The sequence below is a fragment of the Morone saxatilis genome, unplaced genomic scaffold (genome assembly GCF_004916995.1).
Source record: "Morone saxatilis isolate NCDOM2014 unplaced genomic scaffold, NCSU_SB_2.0 Contig4, whole genome shotgun sequence".
In the NCBI taxonomy this organism is placed as follows: domain Eukaryota; kingdom Metazoa; phylum Chordata; class Actinopteri; family Moronidae; genus Morone; species Morone saxatilis.
In genome coordinates this window covers 6639513-6664795 of record NW_023339984.1, presented here as the reverse complement: position 1 = coordinate 6664795, position 25283 = coordinate 6639513, and the positions used below count along the sequence as shown (strand labels likewise).

Below are 25283 nucleotides of genomic sequence, written 5' to 3'. Positions count from 1 at the left end.
CCAACACAGACACAATATAATGCTCTCAACATGTCCAATCTCACACAACATTTTTATGGTCTGTGAAAAGTAGAGCAACACCATCTGGACACAATTCACACAGGATGCACAAAACCTCAAAATTATTAGAGGCTCCAGGATAGAAGAGACTGGATGAGGGTTATTTCTAATTCCTATACTGCTTAACAATAAATAAATAAAATAAAATAAATCATAATAATACATGCATGGTTAAAAAAAACCTATTAGGCTCAGTAACATAATAGAAATGCAATCTGATTATTTTATATTTTATGGTACTGACAAGCATTCTTATGAGGAGTCTCCGAGTGAGTTCTGTTTCCCAAGGGTGCAGTTTTGAATCCAACACTAACTTTTGACCTTTGCGGAGGAGGTTAAGAAGGAACCAGAAGAATCACATTGTTAATATTATCTACATCCATTAACCATTTTGAAACGATGTGAGTAAAGGAGTTACTGTTGCAAAAGTAGGCAAGGTGCTGCCCTCTTTGAGAGAAATGTCCAAACTTTCTGCATTAATCAGAATTAAAAGAAGAGAGAAGACCGCAGCTCTGTGTCTCACGTCATTTATCAGCAGAAAACTGTGCTTTCCCCGTGTTTTAATATTTTACTCCCAGGATGTGAACCGAGGTCTTTCCAGTGAAATATGTCATACTTAACAGTATATAGTCTTTAAAAGGTTTGCGTTTAATATGTTTCTTGACACAAGTCAGTGTTTTTGAAATCAGAAACTATAATCAAGTGTTAACGCTCAAACAGCAACAGGAAATATTCCATTTTAGTTGATTACCTTCACATCGTCCCAAGGCAAAACCATAAAATTATCCTGTTATCGTGTTAAAGCTTCAGCATCCTTCCGCTGGGTCTATTGCCTCTTAAACAAATAGACCTTGCTCAGGCTTTTCAGTGTGTGTAAGGACTTGTCAGAATAGATGTACCCTGCTGTGGCTGCTGCTCTTTTCACCCCACAGCCTGTGAGGACCGAACAGAGCTCTACTGTGCCTCAGCGGACATTGAAATTCTCCCGACGTTTGTACAGTGAATTCCATTTCCTTGCCTTTTGACTCATACTTTTTTTTTCTCCCCGTTCTCTTTTTTGCTGTGAAGTACCTTTTTGTCCCCTGTTTGAACTTTGGTGAAGAATCACTCTGCAAATGGAGGTTGGGGTCAGACAAAATGGGTGAAGTGAATGACTTGAAAAGGGGGGAAAAACTATGAAGAATAATGGCACACAATGACTAAGTAAATGCATTAAATTAAGTCTCTATAGACGATGGCTGTTCCTGTCAAGGCTGTTATTAGAAGAGGGCTGTTTATATGAGTGCAAATTGGAATTTAGATCATTCTTAAAGTGGTTTAAAATCATTTCATTCTGCAACAATTGGTGATGAGTTTTGAAATTTAGCTTGAATGGACATTTTATAAAATCCAACCATTAGCTGACTCTCAGGAACCATTATTCACTAAAACACTATTTTTCCTATTTTTCTCCTGCATTAGCTGTGATCCTTGTTTGCAAGACTGGTGGCTGTTGGTCGATACAAAAACATCTAATTAGTAGCTAAAGAGGAAGAGAAGGTCAATATGCAGCACTGGACCGGGCACTTCTTCCTTGCTCCTGCAACCTACGGTTCGACCGCTCAATGTCTCTATAGCCAATCGAAGGTGTCCACATTGACCGGGGGGGTCAGCTCAGAACAGCTTGTTCTCATCGCAGTGAGGTTCATCTATACTGTATGCGGGGTGTGGATTAGGGGATGAAAGAATGCCACTGACTGTGAAATTGCCTGATTTTTATCGGGGATGTTGGGGAGCAGCTGTGCACAATCCTCTGCCCTAATCCTGGGGCCAGAGTGAGGACCGAGCAAGGAGAGGAGGTGTGTATGTGTGTTTTTGCCTCCCTGTGTGTGTTGCATGCATGCCAAGGTGCATAATGGAGAAGCTCTGAATGGTTGTGTTTATGCAGGCTCCTTCAGTAGACTAGTTATCCCTGATAAGTTATCCCAGTGTCTATAGTCTCATGAGTGTTTTTGCAGCAGCGTGGAACCAGCGGTGTCTCTGGGATGCAGGGAGGATTCAGCAGATGACTGAGGCGACAGCTTGGCTCTTCATGTTTCAATTGGTAGAGGCCATCGCCAGTTAAGAGCTGTGTCATAACAATATTATTGATGCGTTGACTGTATAATCCTGTCTCTCCACTATCTGACCAAGCGTACTGCTGGAATAGAGAGGAAGGGGAAATCCAACTGGGAAGTTTGTCAAGATTTCTACAGAATTTCAGTTCTTGCTGTATAATAGAGAATACATAAAAAAGTGTCTTCAGCAGTGCTGAAGGGAAATTTAAAGCTGCACTAATCATTTTTTTATATTAACAAATTAGTTTCTGTTGACCTCAATTGTACAGAGCAATTTAACATCTCTCATTTAATTGTTTTATTTTTAGCGGTCCGCAACTTCCCTGTTTGGGTTCAGTCTCACAGCTCTCATCAACCAAGCAGGTGTTTCTGCAAAGTAAGTGACAAAGTTTTTGCCATATCAATATTATAAGGTAATGTAAGATGATATGATATGTCAGTGTGTCATTTAGCGTGTTCAGCTGCCTCCAAGTTGCCAACAAGTCAAAAAACATTGTTTTAAAGAAGTTCATGTGTTTTAAGCAATGTTAAAATCAGAGTAGTAGAAAAATATTTTACGTTAAATAAAGCTGCAATAACACAATGGCATATGACATTAAAAGTAACAGTCTAGTATTCAGAATTTTATATAAGCATGAGTTTAAAATAAAATAAACCTTTCACATTACTTATTACCAAAACCTTTATGATTTATTAGTTGTAAAAGTTCTCAGAAACAAACCATCATTCAGAAGCTGAAACATCATTGAACAACATTTACAATGATAGGGGAAGCAACTTATAAAAAAGGATACAAGTTAAATTATAGTGAAAAGTCAGCATGTTAGCATCAGCACATCATATTAATTCAACTCAGTTTCACTCCATATTTTTCCATATTTTTCCCTTGGTCATCCATCCCCCCCTTAATAATAAAGTATCACAAGTCTCACAAAATGAAAAAAAAACAAAAAAAAAACCCTAAAACTTAAAATTGTACCTCAATTTAGAATGCAAATGTGTTACTCTTCACTGCTGAATATAGATATTAAAAAAGTGTATACATAGAAAACATAGAATGCATCAGTTTGGTCAACCAAATTATATCATAATTAGACTGAACCATTTCATAAATATCACACTGGATATATAGTACAAGGTTTTGAAAAACGGTGATTCTTTGATGCCTTGTTTTTGATGTAGCTCTGCCCACATATAGAAGCATGTTTGGTGTGTGGGCGACACATGCCACTGAAGTTATATCTGCTTGTCTCTCTGCGACTGGGGAATCATTTCTTGTGGCGGCGCTCAGATATTTGCATACACAATGAATCGAGGCCTATCTCGGTGGCCATGCCTGACGCACGGACTGAAATATACTCAGCAGGTGACAGGCAAACATATGCCTCAAATGCCATGGGGTCCTGAAGCCGGATCATCTCCAAAGGCTAACTGGCAGGTCTAAGTAGGGACGGCATTAATACATATTATTCACAAAGAGCATGATTGAACAGAAAAATGTGCCCGGCGTGTACCCAGCTGCTTTGTTGGCACACAGCTCAGCCTCTGCCTGGGTTTCAAGACTGAGCTCGGATTTAGCCATGCATTCACTGAATTCCCCATGCAGCTCTTATTCATTCATTCAGGCACAGGCAGGGCTGTACCAACAAACTGGTATCTGTGAGAAAGAGTGTGTGCATTTGTGCCAGTTCCTGAATAGTTTTGTAAATCACAGCAAATTCCGATTTTTGACAAGTATATACAGTAAATGTTTATTTTTCAGAAATTCCATGGATGTCTTTTAAAAAGGCCTCTTTAGGTTTAATTTATTAAATTATTGTAAAGCTGTTCTTCATACACAGATGCCTGCATAATGGCAGCTGAACAGAGTGAGTTTCCCATGAAAATTAAGCCTTTGACCTTTAATTTTATTCTCACTTGTTGTTACAGCACCCCTCTGTGGACATTTCTATTCATCCCAGTGAGCTGAGTTGTAGTAGCTTTACAGTTATATTTCAATTACACTTCATTTGTAGATTTATTTTGTCACGTCTTGGCTGATCCAAACCCAGATTAAACACGTTTGCAACCAGACGCAGCACTTCATTGATGTCCTCACCTGCTGCATGAGTATTTTTACTCTCCATTTACATTTATAAACACATATGGATACTTTTTTTTACCCCCATAGCTTGCCTCCGAGCCATCAGGAGGTCAGCAGGTGCTTCTGTGCTCACCAGATGTCTCTGGTTGCTTCAAACAGTGAGTGTGATGGATATATTTAGAGATACAGCGCCCTCTAGAGGAAAAGATGTGAATGGTTTTTCAGGTCAAGACTTGCTGGGAAATTGAATCCCTTTCCCTGGAATACAGACCCATGAAAACCTACTACACTTGCCATTTAAACCTTTTAAGATGTAGATTTACTTCAGTTTTTCATTGTCTGAAAGATTCATGAACAAAATGTATGTATGTATACAGTTTTCATAACTATAGCCAGCATGCCATTAATTCAGTGGAAAAGAAATGTCTTTATTTGAGTAGTTTCATTTTCAAATTTAACAAGTTAGTTGCTGACATGGTAAATATTCACAACAAAATTAAGAAAAATTTCAAAAGCACAGTTATACACATTGTACATCATATATGTCCCCTTAAACCAGAAACATCCTTAATATCTTACAATAGGCAGTAAGAGCTGAACAAGCATAAACAAGTATGAAATAAATATATACATTTTTTATTACTTTGAAATACAAAATATTGTTAATAATACAATTAAAATGACATATTATGTATTCAAACTGTTTAAAACCGATATAACTGGAGGAAGAGTAGATTCTTCGTTGAGTGATGAAACCTGTAAATATGGAAAATGTCACAGAGTTGATGCATTTAATAAATCAAAAAATTATTTTTTTAAAAACTAAAAGTTTATTTCAGAAGAAATTATTCACAGAAAACTGGATTCATATTCACCAATTGTTTCCACCTTCACCGTTTGTCAGCTTTGGAAAAGAAATTTGACTGCAAAACAAACAATTCAGAGGGATATTTGTCAGTATCAAGCAAAGTTTATATGAATGTATTTATGCTAACTTCTGCCAAGCTTTCCTTTGGCGAGTAATGTAAACTTACGTGCTGTCCTTTAAGTGGCTTGCTGTAAAAATCAGACTCCGCTGCTTGGCTTCCTCTTCGACTTTCATTCACTGCAACACCTGGAGGGAAATTATCCAATATGCACAGCTGAACAGAGAATTGTTCAGTAAAAGAAAATAAAAGACTCCCATTTAGTGCAAGTGGGACTCACTAGATCAAAACACGGCACTGGGGATTTGATTAAATAACACTTCCCCGAGGATTAATTCCCCACCACTGCAACTGGGACTGGAGAAACTACAAAGGCATGCAAACACAGGTTTTCTCTGTGCACACTGAGATAAGTTTTTAAAGGACTCACTTGGCGTGTGATGAACGATGTTGATTTTATCTGCAGGGAGAGAAGAAGTTTCTAAGCCATTTACAGTAATACAGTCATTTATAAGGTGGCTTCTTGTTCCAGCAGAACTTTAACTGCACTATATATTATTTATTTTCATGTTAAAGTTCCAGGAAGGCCGAGCTCTGTGGAGCCTCTCTGTGTTGACAGCAAAGCTTAACCTGCATATCCAGGATGGAGGAATATTTACCATAGACACTGTCATCATCCTCTCTGTTGCTGATGATACTGGCTCTCAGCTGACTCAACTTCTCCTGCACAGACAAAGATCAGTGCTTTAATATTAGACACATACACAAAACATTCAGTTCTTTACAAATGATGAAATTTCCATAAATTATTTGTAAATTATGTATGTTTCCACAGGCTTAGTTGCGTCCTAAATCATTTGGTACATTCATGAAGGACTACTGAAAGCAGACTGTCTGTGAATAATGCCTTAATATGCAACAACTGACCATGGCAGTAAGAAATGACATTTCCCCTCCAGACTTCTCGGATTAGTTTCATTTAAATAATTTAAGTAATAAATAATGAGTAAAATGATCAATATTGCACAAAAACCCCATTGATGAGAGAAAAGTCCAATACAAAATGAAGAATTTTGTTTTTTTTCTTTCTGATCCCATTAATCATCCCACAACCCCTCAGATTCATCTTACTCTCTTAATATTTATTTTTTACTTTCTCTATATATTCATTTGTGTCTGACCTAATCCTTGCAAAGCTGCAACAATTAAATTTCCTCCGGGGATCCAAGGCTTATCGTATCATCAATAAAGATCTGATAATGTAATAATAATATATCAATCACAGGGGCCATTTTTATACATGACAAGTGCTTGCCTTTGATACTTGATACTTGATACTAGTCTATTTTGGCAACAGCGCCGTTTTACTTTATTTTTGCATCTTTTTCTGTCATTCCTTCCCCAACCAGTAGGTGTCCTCAGCCCTTCCCGCCATTTCCAAACCACCTGATCATCACCTGCCTGCACACCTATCCCTCATTCCCCTTCATATGAGCCACTGGTTATATACACTGGCCCAGTTTATGTTTGATGTTGCTTTCAGTCTTAACTGTTCTGCCTCTGCCGTGATTTACGAGACTTGTCACAGCTGATATTTTACAAACCAACTCCTCATCAATTACTTTTATTGTGTTTTCAAATAAACTTAATTCAAATATACTTAATAAAGTTAATGCTTATGTTCGTGTGGTTGCTTCTGAGACTTGAATCAGTATCAGTAAAGCCATTTTTCCCCACTCGCACCACAAAACGCAGTCTGCTCTGAGCTGGGGTGTAAGTATATGCTTCTATCAATCAATCACTAAAGACAATAAAATCTACACGAGTCATTGGCTGACAAAAGAAACAGACACATACGTTGACCAATTACTGATCAGTCTTTCTGGCTGTTAAACAGAAGCTTGAACCTGCAATCACATTTTCCCTTCTTGTACTGTGAAAGTAATGTGTACAAGAAAAACATTGGTAAGTGGCCCTCTGTCACTATCTCTGCTCACTGTGGGGCCCTCGAAAAAGCTTTCTGTAAATAGCCATTTTTTTTACTCTAAGGTAGACTGTTTCTTGTACCTTCATGCTCTGTTGAGAGTACATTTTTTTGCACGGTGGCCTAGCATGAGCACCAGATGGTAATACTTTTATAAGGGTTTGGTACTGCGTGCTTCTTCATTCCAAGTCCAGAGTGAGTGTGATCTCTGTGTGTGATAGTCCTACCTGCTGGATGGCATCCACGCCCTTCTGACCCCTCTGCCAGTCACTGAAGCGCTCCACGGCACCATCCACACTGAGTGAACCTGCCTTCACCCTCTGCTGGAGCTCAATGAGCTGCTGTAGTCCGTGTATCTGGTTTGGCACAAAAGTATCATAGGTGGAAGAGATGCTGTCTTCTCGCCCCCGCGCTGCAATGGACAACAATTCAATGAAAAAAAACATTCTGCTTTAAGAAATCATAAAATCTAACAACAGTGAAAAACATATGTGAGGACAAGTTAACAAGCTGGATTTCCTATATACTATCATAGATCATAGATTAAACTGTTCATTGTTTTGCGTGACAGAAATAAGAAAAGACGGGGCTTGAACCCATTCCAGATGGCATTCATAGAGGGGATTGGTTGGTAATGTGATTTTTCCCCAGCACATCTGTAATGTCAGTGAGTCATGAGGTGATGGTGGTAAGTAATTTTCTGGGTGACTGTGATGATCTTTGGATCTGTCACTCAGTGTCGCCAACAGTACAGGAAAGCAGAAAAATGGCTCTGTGGGTGCTCAGTGTAGCAGCTCTTTCTCTCTTTCACACTTTAATTTTGTCTAATCTTCTTGGCACCCAAATGTGTTCAAATGTGCTACCTGCTCTTTTTTATTGCTTTTCTTTTACTGTTATTGCTGCTGAAATGACTTATTCCCCCATAGTGGTTACTACAATTTTAATCAATTTAACAAAATGATCTAAGAATGTCAACACCGCCCGGTAGGTAATTTCAACAGGCAAGGTAAATAAGAGCAACAACCATTGGCAGTAACAGTCCCATTGTTATGAGTAAAAACATCTGCAGATCCCATAGTAATAATACCAATTCCATCCACAAAGGGGAAATAAAGGCACATTTTTGGAGTCAGTGCAAATAGAAATAAATGGCACCTGTCTACTGTAGCTGAGAGCACCTCACATTTTGTTATTTTTGATACATGCTCCAAAATTGAACACTGCAGCTGACGCTTTGTGTGGAAAGACAGACCCCAAACTAGAGCGCAAAGTGGTTATTAAAGCCTCACTGCATTAATATGAAGATGCAAACTCTCAAGTCTGAGAAAATCCTTGAGGCAGCACCCTTGTAGCCTAGTGGTTAAGATGCATGCTGTGTCATTGCAATGTCCCCAGATTGATTCCAACTGGGAATTTTGTTGCATGTCATATTCATTGCTTGCTCTATTTCCTGTCTGCTTTTCTACTGTACCCTATCTAACATAATATGTTTTGACAATAAGTCAAAATGTCAGGTTTGACTGGACTTTCATAGACTACAACTTTATAACAGAAGGCTTGCTACAAACTTGGGTTGTGGAGTTTGAAAGACATGGGTGTTGACAAGGCAGGGAAGTTATAACAAAAAAACATGCTATTAGCTGTTTTCAAAGCTTTATCCATTTTAGGGATTAAAAGTCAGCATAGGTCGGCCTCTGCTGCTTTGGTATTGACCATTGTTTTTGTAATCCGTCTCTTGTGAGTCTTCCAACTTTATGGAAGTGCAATACTAAATCGCTGGAGTAACGCTTTAAGTGACATTAATTGATTAACCTTTTTCCCATATCACCTGCCACTCACCTTGTTTAGTGGGAAGTGAATACAGATCACCATCGCCCTGTGGTGTCTTCTTTTTCTGGAACACTGTAAACACAGAGGAGCTTACAATAACATTATATATTATAATATAACATTTATGTAATAAGCTATAGCATATATCATTTTCTGCTGTGACATTACCCTACTGAAAACACAGTAAGGCTACTGCAAACCAGAGCTGGATTAAAAAAATGGTTTGCATTTTAACAATTCTTCCACAAGATGGCACCATACCCTTAATTTAGGAGATCTAAATGTGAAAAGCCAGCAGGAAAAAAATATCCTATTAATGTTGATATGAGTAAAAAACACTCATATAATTGAATCTAAATATCTGTGAAATAACGGGCATCCTGAGTTTAAATCTCTATTTCTCTCAGAGAAAGACACACACATTCAGTTCTGGATTGAATTAGAATGAATGATGCTTTTGGTTTGGTAGTGAGCACTCAGAATGAAAGGCTACTCTGTTTAGCTGTCAGAGGCGGTGGAGCTGCGGCCGTGTGACCAACACTGGATTAGAATTCAACATCCACACCCTACAAGATAATCCCACCGCTGACTGCTTCCTCCATGACAGCGTCTCTCTTTTCCACTTCTTGTTCAAACACAGCCTCTCTTTTCTGCCTTGCTCATAACTCAAGTCTGGCTTTATGGCTTTATTCAGATTGAAAATGTAAGTGGAGAACTGCCGACAATCTGTCACATGACTGTAGCTATTACTTTGCCTTGCTTTGGAGTGTGTACATTGCTCTCGATGTAGTTTACACACCCAGTAATTCCACTCTGTAGGATAGAATTTCATTCACATTTCAACATTTCAGTCTCATTTAGCTCAACGTTGCCGCTAACAAAAGAAAACTCCTCATTATTTCCACTTGTGCACTGGTCTCCAATAACTGGCTCCTCGCCTAATCCTCCACCAAGCCTCATCTCTCCTCTCACATCTTTCACTGCGGCAGTGGGAGTGAGGAGCAAAATGTGATCCTTGTGTGGTTTGAAGCTCCACTGTCTCAATAGATGGAAACCTCAAAATCCCTCTCCTTTCTCTCGTGTGCTCTGGGGACAAGGACGATGGAAAACATGTGTAATGACTTTTTCTGGCTGACTTGGCCTTGGTCTGGCCAAGATTGGTTGCAGATGGCAGCCCGGTAGTTCCCTCTCTGTTACTTTGGGGATGGTTGGGATGCAGGGAGTTCAGTGGTGCACTCAATTACTTTTTTTGCTTTGTAAGTCCCATTGGGCAGAGAATTGGCTTACTGGATACAAGCAAGCTCAATAAAAAGCTGCATAATGGCGAGAGGTGCCTTTTGTGTGTTTTAAATGCACAACTGATAGTTAGAGAGGGGCGTGTGTGATATTATTTGTGGGAATAACAATTAATTGTGGATGCATGTGTGCATGTTTGCACTTGCACGATGAAACAGAGAAGTCGCAGCCGTTTTAATGATTTATAAGCCTTAATAATACCAGTCACTTTTGGATGTTTCATCTTCATGAAATATTCACGCCGCTGAAATTGAACAGTTAGGGACTGTGGGCTCTAAATGCAGCCAAATGGGTCTTTCTCTTTCCTCGCTTTTGTTTGTTTTGCAGTGGGGAGCGACCATGTTCTTGTGGTTTATGGGATCAAAACAAACTGCATCGCAAAAAGCTTCTCTGCTCTATTCAGCTGCACTCCACTGACAATGGCAATGCACATTCCAGGCACTTCCTCCCTCCCACATCATCTCCCAAACTCCCCTTCATACTGTGCATAACTCAGTGTTGTTTTTACTTCAAAATCAGCTCCATCATATCTGTAATTTCTTGGAAGGAAAAGGGGAGAAAGGATGCAACAAAAGAATAACAAGTCATCATAAGTTACCTTTGGCGATGTAAGGCGTTCTGTCCTCTTTCACCTGGGTGCTCTCAGGCCGAGGTGTGGGTGCTGGTGGGCGATTGGCAATAACCACTGCTTTTGTTGAGTTCAGGATGGTATCATATTCATCATTCACCCCCAGTGGTGCATAGATATCCTCATCCCCCTCCTCTCCATCCTCTCCTCCTTGCTCTTTCTGTACATCTGTGGTAGAGGGAGTCCCTAATGCACAAAGAGTTTACTGTACTCTTACTTGAGTGTCATGATGAAGTTCTACATGCTGTTTTTGCTACTGTCATTTCTCAGCTAATCAGAAGCAGCACTACATGTGCCTATCAGCAAGGGGAAAATATTCAGTGGTCGGAAATGAACAGCAACCCAGCATAATGATGTGGTGGGGGAAAAAAAACAATTCCATTACCGGCTTTCCTTTGTCCTCCTTCCACTTCCCATCAATCCTTCACTCACCTGCGGTGCACATCATTTCGTACACGCTGCCATCGCCATTGTCCTCGCCTGAGTTGAACATATTCTGCAACAACAGCATGAAGAGATGAGTTTTATGCCTCATCCAAATCACAAAGAAACCGCTCAACAGAGACAATTTAGAATCCAAGCAAAGAAATATCTAATCTGTTATGGTGAAGCTGTGCATTTGCTATTTAAGAGTGGGGTTTTTTTGCCTAAGTATTTATGCATGTTTGACAAATTTCGATAATGCTGGCTTGTGTTTTTGGAAAGAATATGAATCTCTCCTTAGCTGGCTCACTACATCCTTCCTGTCAGCTCATTTTCTCACCTGGATCCTCCTTCCAAGGCACGATGATATAACATAAAACCTAAGATGACTATCCACTAACCACTTTCTAAGCTCTATCACACTATATATATAGGCGGATATCTGCCTCCATGCCATGCTTCAATATTCAGTGTTTTCATGTCAGATGTGACAAACGTCCAGATTATTAATTGAGGTTTCTCGCCGCATCTTTTAGGACTTAACTTGTGGAAAAAGCAATTTCAGGCCTGTAACTGGAATTAGAGAGGTGTGCTGTAACCCTGCCTGCTGGCTCAAAGAAAGCCGTTTTCCCTCTGACAGCAAAGCTGCTGCGGAGTCGGCCTATTTGCTAATAGCATGCTGAGGGACAGACAGGGGTATGATCAGGGTAATTATGAAATCAGACAATCTTCCCCTTTCAGTCTTAACATATCATTTAGTGAGCAATTCAAGACCCTTGGGTTGATATTTAAACTGCATCCTCAATTAGACTGAGATACAGATATTAATTTACTGCAATATTCTGATGGAGATGTGAACAACTGAAGAGTTGCATCATTTATTTTGATATAACTTTGACAAGCTGCTTTCTGGGAGTATTTATTTTCACAGAGAAACCACTTAGAAAAAGGAAAAGATTTTCTCTGATCTAAACTAAGTGCTATGTATTTAAAATCAAATACTGTATTCTTTTTCCTATGTATGAAAACAGCTGCTGAGCTCTGTTGTAGATTTAGCATCCAAACAGATTATGACAACAAAAGGCATAATACATATGATAATGCCTTAGGATTACATTTGATTCCTTTGTCATTTTAAAAGGATATATTTTGAATTCAATAACAAAAATCCCAGTCAATAATATAAATCTTTTCAGAATATATGAGATACAGCTCACTTTGATCAAGACATTCTCCATATAACCTGCCACGCTCTGTGTGCAGTTTCCAAGCAACACAGCCACTCATGACTCAATTACAATATTACACTGTTCCTAGTACTGCAAATTACTTATTGGCTGCCATGAATGCATTACTTAACAGTAGAGGTTCATAACAGGCCCAACAGGTAGAAAGGACGGGTTAATTACCACCGCCGCTTGAACATTGAATTATAATAGTTGGATGCTGTGCTAAAGCGCAGTGTGGTATTTTCTGGGATAATTTCTGGACAGGGAAGGGGGTATTTATTTACCAACCGCAAATGCTAAATCATTTTACAGATGTTTGAAACTGCAGGAGCTCTGGGCATTCCTGACAAATTCAGTTTCACCGCTGCAATCCAACCAGCAGTGCTTCAGACAAAACAGCAGGCATGATCTTATTCGAGGGAGAACCAATCTCAAGTAGGATAAGGAGTGTAAATCTGTTTTCAGCAGCTGAAATGGTCAATTCACAGGCTGGCTAGTCTCGGCTCTCAGTGCCAGCATGCTGCCTGTCTTTTGACATAGTGGTTTCAGGATAAGAGTGTTTGATGCATGGCAGATTGCAGAGTGTAACACTGAACCCATCACTTAAGTGCCGTGAAGACAAAATCCATCCAACTTATTTTTTGGCATGGAAAAATACTGTAAGAAGTGGTCAGCTCAGCAGCCAAAGAAACACTTCACACTCATGTAAAACTATATTTACTCTGTAGAGTGCTATCTTCATAGTTTTCTTTTAACACAAAATCAAACATGTATTAAAGATGGCAACTGTAACAACACTAATAACGTACAGCCATGCTAGCAGCTCTCTGAGGCCATACTTCAACACCTAAGTACTAATGTCAATATGCTCACACTGGCAATGCTAACCTGCAGGTGTTTAGCAGCTATATTGTTTATGACGCTAACATTTGCCAATAGACACACAGCAGCCATTTTGACATGCCCAATAGCCGCGCCCTGACTCTGTTTGACCTCGAGTGGAATGGAACCTTAATTAGCGCCATTGCTATCACCTGTGTTTGACCTACTATTCCATGTCAAAATGTGCTACTGTCTTAGGGTACTGAACACAAAGTACAGCTGAATCACAAATGTCAACCTCATGATGTCACTAAAGGACAATGAAGGTATGTTTAAAAAATATTGTGACAATCTATCAAGTAATTGTTTACATATTTTACTGGATAAGTGAAAGCTTTGCTAAGCTTAGATGAGAAGTCAAGGGATCACTCACATTAGTAGGCATTATCTTTTGGGGACTGTAAATATCTGTGCAAATTTTCTATGGCAATCCATCCAATAGTTGTTGAGATATAAATCAATCTGGGCCGAAGTGTTGGACTGACATTACCATCACAAAGGCAACTGATAGCGTAGTTAAAAACAGAGTAAAGTAGTTGATTAAAGAACTAGTGTGTAGGATTTAGTGGCATCTAGTGGTAAAGTTGCAGACTGCAACCAACTGAACCCCACTGCAGTCTGTATTTGACAACCTGGGATTGAGAACAGGTTGTAAAATGTGTAGGAGAAACTATGTGGACAGCGAAACTCATGAAAAACTAAAAAGGCTTGTTTGGCTTGTCTGTTCTGGGCTACTTTAGAAACATGGTGGTTCAAGATAGCGGACTCCATGGAAGGCAACCCCACAGCCTCTGTAGATAAAAACTGCTCATTCTAAGGTTAAGAAAACAATAACTCCTATAATGAGGGGATTATACATTAATGAAAACATACCTATAAATATTCAATTTCTGCCGATAGATCCTCCTCAATGCTACACACTGGAACTTTAAATGTAACATTTTTCAACAGCCCTGCTATACACATATGCAGCATATAACATGACAGATAAAAACAGTTCCTTTTTCAGAATGACTTTGACCGTATCATTCAAATGATAAACAAATCTCTGGAGTTTGGTTTTGATTAACTTTGTGCAGTTACTGACCAAACAAACATGATATGCAAAATACTGTCAGTGGAATCAAACAGATCCCTGGAACAGAGGCTAGGGTGTCACCCAATTTGGTTCTCTTACATTTGGATGAGACTATACTGTACACAAACACAGCACGTAAATAACTCTTTGTGGTCTTTGGAGGACTATACAGTGTGAAGCTAATTTGTATTTATCGAGCTCTGCGCTACATCTGAGAGCACACAGTGAAATCTTGGTAGGAGTGCAGAGTCCATCTAAATGCCAAGTGACAGTCAGCCAAATTTGTGACCCAGTATTAAAATATTAAATAAGGACAATGTGTGTTTGTGTTAGTAATTACTATCAGCAGGCACAATATTGCAGTCTGAGGACATAAACATCGTGGATAACTGCAGAGCATTTTCTGTATTCTAGTTATGCTCTTCCTGAATAATTCAGCTTTCCCCACTGGAGCAGTTCACAGCTAATTAACAAAGAAGTGTGGTGCCAGGGCAGACTAGTGGATCTGACGCAGGTCCTGTGAGTGATTCAGCCTGTGTATGAAGCAGGGGACCGATCCATCTAGGATTTATTGACAGTGCTGCTACACTGACGCCCAAATCACTGATGCATCATGGGTTGATTAATTGGAGGTGGGGGAAACACTGCAGATGAGTTAATGAAACTGTCGTGCAAAAAAAGAAGCAAGAACAAAACCGCACCCCACAATGCTGGTCTTCTACTTTCACTAAAGCCCCACACGAGAACAGTGATGTATATAGTTTCAGCTGTCAAGATGGATGTTAATTACTCTTTAAGAAACGACAAAGAAATGTCGATGTCAAATCTGTCTGTTATGTTACATCTATAGGCATGTTGAAATCCCTCTGGGGAGGCCTGTGTTTGACTCCACTGCTCCCCTGTTGGCTCAGCTGACTCACTGCAGGCTCCCAGCGAGCTCTTTGACTCGGAAGAGCAGTCTGATCAAACCTTGCTCCATCTGCAGTCACTCTCAAATTATCAGTGTTGCTAGGGGGATAAATACATTACAACAGCTGTTGGAGCATCTAAATTTCCCTAGAGGGGCGATTCTCTATATGTTGATCCATCAGAGCCATCAGAGAAGGTTCAAAGTTGCCACTATTATAAGGGAAGGCAGAAGATAAGAGCAGAGATTTCCATATGAATGAATGAGCATTATGCTGCTGATGGTACAAATTGGTGTAACACAAGGAATTCAACAGGTGATTGATGACACATTTGCTTGCTTATCTCTGGCTACAGTTTCCAGCCATACAAACATTTTGGTTTTATTTGTCCAGGTTTTGAGAAAAGCTGCATTTCTAAGATTTCTGCTTCTACCGCAATACAATGGAGATGAATAGAATTTGTTTGTGCCACAACACTGAAATGTTTCATTTTAAAAAACCGGCAGCAACATTTTTTATTTTTTTTCAAAATAAGTGTCTGGTGGTTGAAAGTAGTAACAAGAAACATTTACATAAGCTTTGTACTACAATTTTGAAGTACTTGTTCTGTTTTTCCGATGCTTTATACCTTTACTTAACTACATTTCAGTTATTTTTGACAGGTATACTTACCACTTACTTTGAATAAAGAATATGACTGTTTGCTTTCATGTTAATGCATTAGTAATAATAATATAATAATATATTGCATGTATAATAATATAATTTAAGCATATCTCTTAAAGCTGCATCAAAGACCTTCCATTTTTTGTTAATTCTGGCAACAAAAGCAGTAGTGTTTCTACTGCCTAATTTCACTGATTTCAAGGGGAATCCAACTGAATTCAACCCAGTGGCACGACTTATGAATAATTATGTTTATGTAGGTCATATAGAAGCATCAGAATTAAATTGAGACTGTTTCATAACCAGTTAAAAACAAGTTGTAATTGATAGTTGTGATTTAGAACCTTTACTCAAAGTACAATTTTTTAACATTGCTACTTACATTATGCCTATTTGTATTCTTGCCAAGAGTTAGTTGAGAGAATTAATACCACTTTCAGGTCTATGTGGGAAATAGGAAGCCAGCACGTGCAGCCTATTAGCTTAACTTAGCAGAAAGACAGGAAAAAAAGGGGAAACAGCTAGCCTGGCTATGTCCAAAGATAACAGAATCTGACCAGCAGCACCTCTAAAGCTCACTGATTAACATGTTGTTAATCCGTACAGAAAGCAAAGTGTAAAAATAAAAATGTGTTGTTTTATGGGCGTTATGTGCTTTTAGGTATCAGGAGTAATGGTAGCCAAGCCCAAAATGGCAAAACCTAAATATCTATTGAAGCGCTAGTGAGATACAGTGACAGGAGAGACACCTGTACAGACAGAACCTTTAAAACTTTAAGTATTCATTATTCCATTAAACGGTATCATGCTCAAATGAAAATGTTTCTTGCATTGTGTGCATCTGTAATATCTGGTTAAGTATCTGCAGGACACAATGAAAATTAAGTGGTGTTTTCAGCTTACCGTCTTGGCTATACCACTGGGTGCATCATGTCTTTTTAATAATGATAATGTCCTCGCTGCCTAATGAAATTAGCATTGGAAAAAACATTATGATGCTAGTGTCCTCCAGGTTTATCAAATAAAAGGATGTGCATGTGTGCAAAAGATCCATTAAATCTGGATTGCTGCAAACGTACTGCTCTTGTGTAACTGTAGCTACACAGTGAAATGGGAGGTTGAGCAAGGAAGAAGCTCTTCATATTAACATGGGAAAATGGCAGCCATTACGCAAGAAACTCTTGACATTAGTGGCTGCATTAATTGTCTGAATGTATGCAGACGACCTGTGCTGTGAGCCATTGTGCATGCATGAACAAACACAGCCTTTCTAGTCTCTGTGGGGGTGTTTCCATTAGGAACCTCGCAGGCCAAACATATTCAGGATGAGAGGGGGGGTTACCATCAATCCACTGCCATGCGCTGGATGAAAAGACACTGGTTAGGAGGGAGTGAGGTTGCCCCTAATATACAGGTCACTCTCTACCACACTATCCTCTCCATTCCGTTTATTATTGATAAAGCACCACTCACTCATAGCCCTAATGCTGTATTGGTGTTAGTAAGAGCATTCCTGAGTGCTGGCTGTGAGATCTCACAAAGCTAAGGTTCATTGTGTTGTTTTTCTCAGCTGTCAGCAGGTAACTGAAAACTATAGAAATCCATTTAGGTGACATTTACATCGAGACAGCTCTAGATAGACAAATAATGTGATTGGGTGGTTTTAATTAGCTCACAAATCACTGAACATAAGAAGCTGTCATCAGATATTGGCATTTTGAGAAATGTCTTCATTGTATAGAGGGTCAATATAGATAAACTAGCAAGGATAAATTCCAGCTGGAGAGTAAGTTAAGTAAGCCTAAGTGAAACAATGTAAATATGATGGGAGTCACAAATAGTTAATAGGGAAGTAGTTACCAGAGATTCCTTCAATAAGATGTGAAGCTCTGTATGGCCGTGACTCTTGGCAATCTCAGTGGGAGTCTGTCCGTGGTGATTGACTGTGTGCAGTGCTCGCCCAGCACCTGGACACTGCAAGAGCAGGCTGGAGACACTCTTCAATCCATACTGGGCAGCAAAGTGGAGGAGTGATGGTACATGTGCATGGTGGAGCTCTGATGTGGATAATTGCCAGTTTTGATTACAGTAGGTGGGGGAAAAAGAATATTTCAGAATTTACTGCACTATCAACATCCAGTTAGGCCTTAAAATGAACAACTGTGTGTTTTTACACATAATATTCAACAACAGCACAGTTCTCATCCCCTGTTATTACTTCCTTTACAGGTTATAACTTGAAGTTGACCCGATGCAATGTGAGCAATCTAATACAATCAGGAGAGTCGAAGAAAGACTGCTTGGAGGCACTTATTGACTAGTTTGTCATGGAAACGTTTCCCTGTGCCCTTTTTAGCAGAGTTAAGGATCAATCTCGGTAGCTGATGAAGCCATCAATCTGCCACATAATGAGCCAAGAAATAATGGAGGGCTTTCTTTTCGTAGTGGATGATGTGCAACAGGAACACATTCCGACTGTGAGAATATTGTTCAATCCACATTGCTGCAGAAACACATGCTCAGAGGGAAAGGAGTGAATTAAAATGGACAGGCTATTGTGGTAAGGCATTTGCATAAATGCTGCTAATGTCGCATATTTAAAACAAGGCATCATTTCAATTAAGCATCACCTGTTACAACAATGACATGTAATTTATGGGTAGATCTGCTGGAACTGTGTGAAGAGAACGTGTTTTACACACAATCAGGGGTTGTATAACTGTTTTTAAGAATACCTTGTATCCTGCAATGAAACATTTCAAGTACAAATAATTTGTGATTAAATATACTGTCAGCAAATAGTTTGAAATGGTATCTTTGCTTGTGTATCCCTGAAAGTTAAAATAAAATGTAAAGAAAGTTGCACCAGGTTGGGTGTGATTACTCAGCAGATATTTTTCAATATAAAGTTCTAAGTAAGCAATCCTACAGTGCTGTACCTCTTTCAGGTGTGTTTTCACACTGCAGTCCCCGAAAGCCTCCAGTCGGCATGCCCTCCAAGAGCATGGAGGACAACTTCTGATCCAGCTTCTCCACAGAGGACTCTTGAAGAGCCTGAAGTCCAGAGAGGAAACATGCAGACTACATTTTAAAATAATTTGTTGAGGCATGGCTGCAAAGAAAAAATAGTCAACACAAGAAAACTACTAACTAAAATGTTTATTTGATAAAACAAACAAATGTTTAATTTTGTATGGTGAAATAGAGCCTATAGAGGCACAACAAAGATGCCAGTCCAGTTGTCCCAGTCCGGACTTTTAGTTTGAACATTCTTGGCAAGTTCTTCTCTTGGCATTGCTCAACTATGCTTCTTCAGCAAAAGAGACCTAATCAAATCAAGTGTTCATGGCCAGGAGAAGGCTGAAGCCTGCCGTATCTTAATTTCCAGAGAGGAGACAGTAAACAACGACACACATAAACATCAGCAGAAATAAGCTGATTGAATTCATCTTCTGTTTTTCCGCCTCTTTCTAATGGCTTGAAGTAGATCGATTATGAGCAGTGTTTTAGGACGGCGATTGACTAATTTCTATAACTGAGTTTCATAATGATGAGTCACTAAGTAACATAACATTTAAAGTACCTCAGAAGAGTTACTTTTATTGAGGAGAGAGAGAAAAGCACAGAATTTCAATGTGCTTCCTACATTTCTAAATCAATGATTGGTAGAGCTATTTTAATATATTTGCAAAAACTCCATACAATTCCATCCAATACTGTAATGTTACGTTTAATTTCATTTTCAAATTGTAGTCTTCATCAGATAAATAAAGTTTAGAAATATTAATGCACATCTTTTTTACACTGTTGCTGTTGAAGAGTTTGGCCATGTTGCCAGCCCTACTACCTCCTATTAAAGGTCTCCTCCATTTAGTATTGCACGTCCATCAAAGTTACAGGACTGACAACAAATAAATGAATCAAAATCAAAGTAGCCAAGGACAAGTCGCAACACAACACAAACACAAATTTCCCATAAATTGACCCATTCTGCTTGGTAAATACCCACAGTTCTTAAAACTGCCTACCCCCAATTTTTTTTACTCCTGCTATAAATGGGCGGCTGTGGCTCAGGAGGTAGAGGGGTTGTTCACTGATCACAGGGTTGGCAGCTCTATAAATGCTGCCGTTTGAATGTAGTCTCCCAACCCAAGCCAAAATAACCCTGATGACATCTTCAAAGTTATTTTTTCAGACTTGACAAAGCTCCTCTTGAGCCCCTGAAGCCAGTAAACAACTGGTTTCGCAACTCTTGATGACTAGTAAACCAACCTTTATGTGTAAAAACAGTAGAATTTCTTATTTAACTGTAACACTCATGAACAATAACTAAACTGTGGATATTCTTTGAAGTGAAAGAGCCCTTTAATGGCTTTACCTGGCACATGAAATCAACAGGGTCTGCTGCCCTCGCCAAAAGGCAGGTTATTTCCTCCATGTTGCTGTAGTATTGCAACTGTGCCTTGCTCAGTGGCACTCCATTACTATACAGGGTCACTCTTACATTCCCTGCTGGAAAATCTGCAGGAGAAAACATACAGAAACTGTACAACGGCAGGGCTAAAATGAAATATTTTTGACTAAAGATTGAATTGTTATATATATTTTGTCTATTGGTATAACTGTTTACAGAATTTACACATATAAAAACAATAGGATGTGGTAATTATTTACATCTCACATTAGGTATAACCTAGTTATTGTAGCATAGAGTATATTGATTGCCTAGTTGCTATAATCAATGAATAATTGTCAAGTCTATTTCTCTGTAAGTTTTTTCAGTTTAAGATGTTGCATAACATCTTTGATCAACCTAGTGTAAGTGGGAGTCTGTTTCCCCTGCTTTCTGACTCTGAGGAATACAAACAAGTGTAGAAAGTTCAAATTCCTCGTTTATATCATGTTGTCAGTCCAGAATTAGTTTCTGCTATCATTCTAGAAGCGGCTGATTGTCTAATTTGTAAAGCCATAAACCTCCCAGCTTTCTCACCATGCTCATAAGACCCGGCTGTGACAGGCTTGTAATAACAGCCATGTCATTTCATGTGTTGAAAGAAGGTTGAATTCTGTTTGATCTAATCTAAGATCTGATCAGTAATGCTAGACATTTGTTCCACTTGCCTCCTATTAGCAGCCACACCGTAGGAAATTATAAGACAACGACAGTGATACACTGATATGTCTTCTGTATTATTTGTTGTCACAAAGAATTCAATCTTGGATGTTCAAAAGTCTGTGAAGGATTTGTCTGCCAATAAAAGATTATTAAAGCACCATGTTCTGAGCATATTTTTGTTCTGCATTAAGTGTGGAGCATGGTCTGGAATTTAATTTATAATGGCCACCTAATCACCTAATTGAAGGGATGTGTTTACAGAAAGATGATAGATACTTTAACTGCCTGGGGTCAGTGTATTAGGTATAGATCTAATTAGTTTAGCTGATTTTGTCAGTGACTGGGTCTATTAGATGATCTATTAAGTTTGGTAACAAGGACTCAGTTAAGGGACCAGTCAGTAGGATTCAGTGGCATCTAGTGTTGAAGTAGCAGATTGCAAAAAACTGAATACAGCTCAGCCTTCCAAGCGTGTAGGAGAAACCACAGGAGTGAAACAGGAAAGGCTCTATCTAGAGCCACTGTTTGGTTTGTAAATACTATTTAAAATATTAAAGATCAGGCGCACTTGAAATCGCCTAAAATCACAAATATTCACAATGAGGGCCCGCATTATCTGTTCAGGGCTTGTGTTCACAATGGTCTGCAGTGGTAGTCTATCTAACTATATAATGGAGCCTTATATTAAAAGCTTGAGCAGGATTGTGCAATGTCACTAATACAGCGAATTTAATACTGAACATGGTTTGGCGATCAAATCACGATTAAAATGCTATTATATATCAGTAATAAAGAAAAATATTTGGCAGTTATATGTATTTTGTTTATTTCAATTCTTTTTTCAGTATTTAGTTCACCTGGTGCACTGACGCACAGGATCCGCTCATTCCAGCGGACAGGCTTCACTCTCAGCATCTGATTCTCACCAGTGAACTCAACCTCGGCGTCACTGCCAGCCGTTTCATTTTTCAAAAGAATGAACACCTCCATAGAGCTCTGCCAAACAGACAATACAGTGAACTGCAGTGTAGTCAATGTTAGGGATGCTTTATGAAACAAAGAAATGGCTTACTACTGACTAGAAGAGTGTCTCACCCCACATGGAACTCTGGAAGGAACAACCACAATGCTGGATCTGACACTTTGGGCTCCAGCTGACTGTGATTGTTCCGCCTTTCGTTCTGATCCTGATGGTTTATGAGTCAAAGGGTTGACGTTTGCTGTTGAGGCTGACACACCTGCAAAACATGGGACATTAAACCTCATATGTCTGCTAAATGCAGATACTTCATGTGCATTTTTAGCCATGCTAGCAGCGAGGCTCTAGGGATGGCAATGTCGGTCAGTTGGTCTGCCAGTTTGGTTCAGACAGAAATATCTTGCCATCTAAAAAAATGCATCGCCAAGACATTTTGTACAGACATTCATAGTCCCCAGAGAATGAATCCTACTTTCATAATCCTCTAGTTTTTCCTCTAGAACCACCACAAGGTTCTCATTTATGGTTTTAAGTGGAATGTCTAAATGGCAGCTATGAAACTGCTACATTTCTGTCCCTCTCAGGATGAAGTGTAATCTCTTGGTGATTCCTTAAGGTTTCATCTAACACCATCATCAGGTCAATGACTTAATATTACAAACCTAATCCTCAGCTGTACATTGTGTTCAGTGCCAAATAGCAAATGTTAGCATGCTTACAAACTTAAGTAAGATGGTGAGAATGATTAACATTACATCTGCCTAGCACGATAACATAGTCAAACATCATACCTGCTAACATGCTAACAGAGCAGGAGCGTGAGCTTGCACACCACTGTACCTCAGTAGCCTCATAGAGCTGCTCGTATGACTTTATAGAGTGTTTGTCTTGTCATTTAAAACCAAATGAGATTAAACTGCATTAAATTAAAAAAAACTATTTTAAGTGATTCAGATAGAAAATAGACTCTTGTCTTGTACTTTTCACTTACATTAGTGCTGGCTCACTGTTACCAGAGAAACCAATCGTGAAGTGCACTTTATTCCCTTGTATAAGTCTTCAAACACCTACATGTCTGTTGCATGTGAGCTAACAAACAAACAGCATTATCCTGTATGAATAGAGAAGGTACTCCTAGGTTAAAATATAACTGTTAGTGGGATCCTGTCCTGAACCACTTCATTATATCAGTGCAATGAAGTAATACAGAGTGCACTTGAATTTGCATGGCTTGCGATGAGTGGTGGCCAAAGAGGAAAGACTGTCTATTTGCATCAAATGTTCCCTCCTGCGCACACACCTGTTTAAATACAAGCCCCTTCCTCTGCTTTATGATTTTATACAAATAGTGCAATTAGGAAAAACAGGGAAGGAGGCAGAGGATAATTGGCAGGCCAGATGAGGACATGCAAGTGATACACACAGTTTCACCAAGGATGTCTCTGCAGCTGGTGCAAAAAAAATACTGGATGTCAATCAAAGTGCACACAATTCTCGGGAAAAAACGTTGGTAAACAGCTTTCCAAGCTGCTGCTCAGGCATTCTCACAAATAATGAGCATTCTTTTCCCCCTCGCACTTATGGCAGGGGAACAGCAAGGCCATGTGAAATTTTTCCTGAAGGAAGGGCATGTTGAAGAGGGTGATTGTGTGCAAGGTCTGCAAGACTGGGATGCACACTGTGACTAAATGTCAGTCTACTGACAAGCATTAGGATATTTGTCACTGTTAAATAGGCTGAGACTTTGTCTTTTGTTAAAAAAAAGATATTGATCCATCAGTGCCGCAACTTCTATATGATATACCTTTTATGGTATGATTGAGTTGTTTTAGTGTTTAACATTCATAAATTGTATTATAATGTTATTATTATATTAGAGTTTCAGTCAGTATTTTTAATGCATGCTCTAAATGATACTGTCATAATGAAAATTATATGGGAAACTTGGAATGGAATAACACCTCTTATATTTAAAACATATTGAATATAAGAACAAAATATTAGATATTAGAGTTGAAGTGAAACTGAGATAGGTTTTCACACCTGACTGGTTTCTGAAATAAGGTCGGGGACCAGCAAGGGTCTTTGAGGACATCCTCGGAAGTCCCAAGTAAATTATAAAAATCATTTAATTTCACAATGAATTAATTCTTTGGAAGATGGTAGAGGTGGAATAATATGTAAGGGCATTTATTTTACATTTTTACCTTCTGTGTAATACAGCCAGTACTATATCATGTAAAGTCGAACTCTCCTCACATGGGATATTTGGGGGTCCACAAAATAGTAAAAAAAAAATGTTTTGCAGCCAATGCCATACCTTTTCTCACAATATCAGTCACAGTGGACAGGTACTCATGAGCATCTTGTTCACTGGAGATCTGCAGGCACTCGTCACCATTCAGGGGCACCAGCTTCAGCAGCGGGGTCAGGCTCTCCACCCCACACAGCAGCACCACCACATGAGCTGCAGGACTCAGTACGCGGGCCAGGAAGAAGCGCCGCATCTGGCACAGACCCTCCAGCATGCCCTTAGAGAGGATCAGGAGCTTGCAGGTATACTGGGTCAGCCTGAGGAAGTCGTCCCGCCGACTGGATACTGTTGCAATGTCATAGCAGCAGATCCCAGCCTCTGAGATTGGACCAGTGAAGACTGACTGCAGGTAGGTGGCCCATTGCTCTGCCTCTGTCTCATAGATGATTAACAGCTCCTCAACTGCAAGAATAAGGCAGGTTTTGTTAAAAGAAATGTGACATAATTCACAATATATGTTTGTGACTTTCAGTATTTAAATTTCTGTAGAAAAAAACCCATAATATTTACACTACCTTAATCATGCATTTAGGCTGCATAAGATATATTGATAGCAAAAGAGACCTTTCTACTGACCACAAGGGAAAAATACATACAAGTAATATTGCCAATATTAACCAAAATGTTGCTCTGAGCATTACAAAAAATCATAAATCAGCAAGACTCATATATTAAAACAATTAATCATCTTTATTACCTCAGTAAAAATGTATGCAATAATGCATTAATGAATAAACAATGAAAAGCTTACCTGTCTGGCTCATGGCGACGGTGTTGTTTGTCTG

The 25283-nt window shown here is 39.1% G+C and overlaps 1 protein-coding gene across 1 annotated transcript; it reads right to left on the bottom strand.

The window, feature by feature from the left end:
- Positions 1 to 5129: 5129 nt before the first annotated feature.
- Positions 5130 to 25262, bottom strand: LOC118338434 (B-cell scaffold protein with ankyrin repeats-like). Its single transcript, XM_035675733.1, has 15 exons — positions 25250 to 25262; positions 24505 to 24963; positions 22301 to 22434; positions 22063 to 22201; positions 20468 to 20610; positions 19029 to 19143; positions 17950 to 18146; positions 11336 to 11399; positions 10874 to 11089; positions 8989 to 9051; positions 7377 to 7561; positions 5825 to 5888; positions 5596 to 5625; positions 5274 to 5353; positions 5130 to 5162 (listed from the first exon to the last, which is right to left on the bottom strand). The coding sequence occupies exons 1-15, from the start codon at positions 25260 to 25262 to the stop codon at positions 5130 to 5132; spliced, it is 1935 nt and encodes a 644-aa protein (XP_035531626.1).
- Positions 25263 to 25283: the final 21 nt, after the last annotated feature.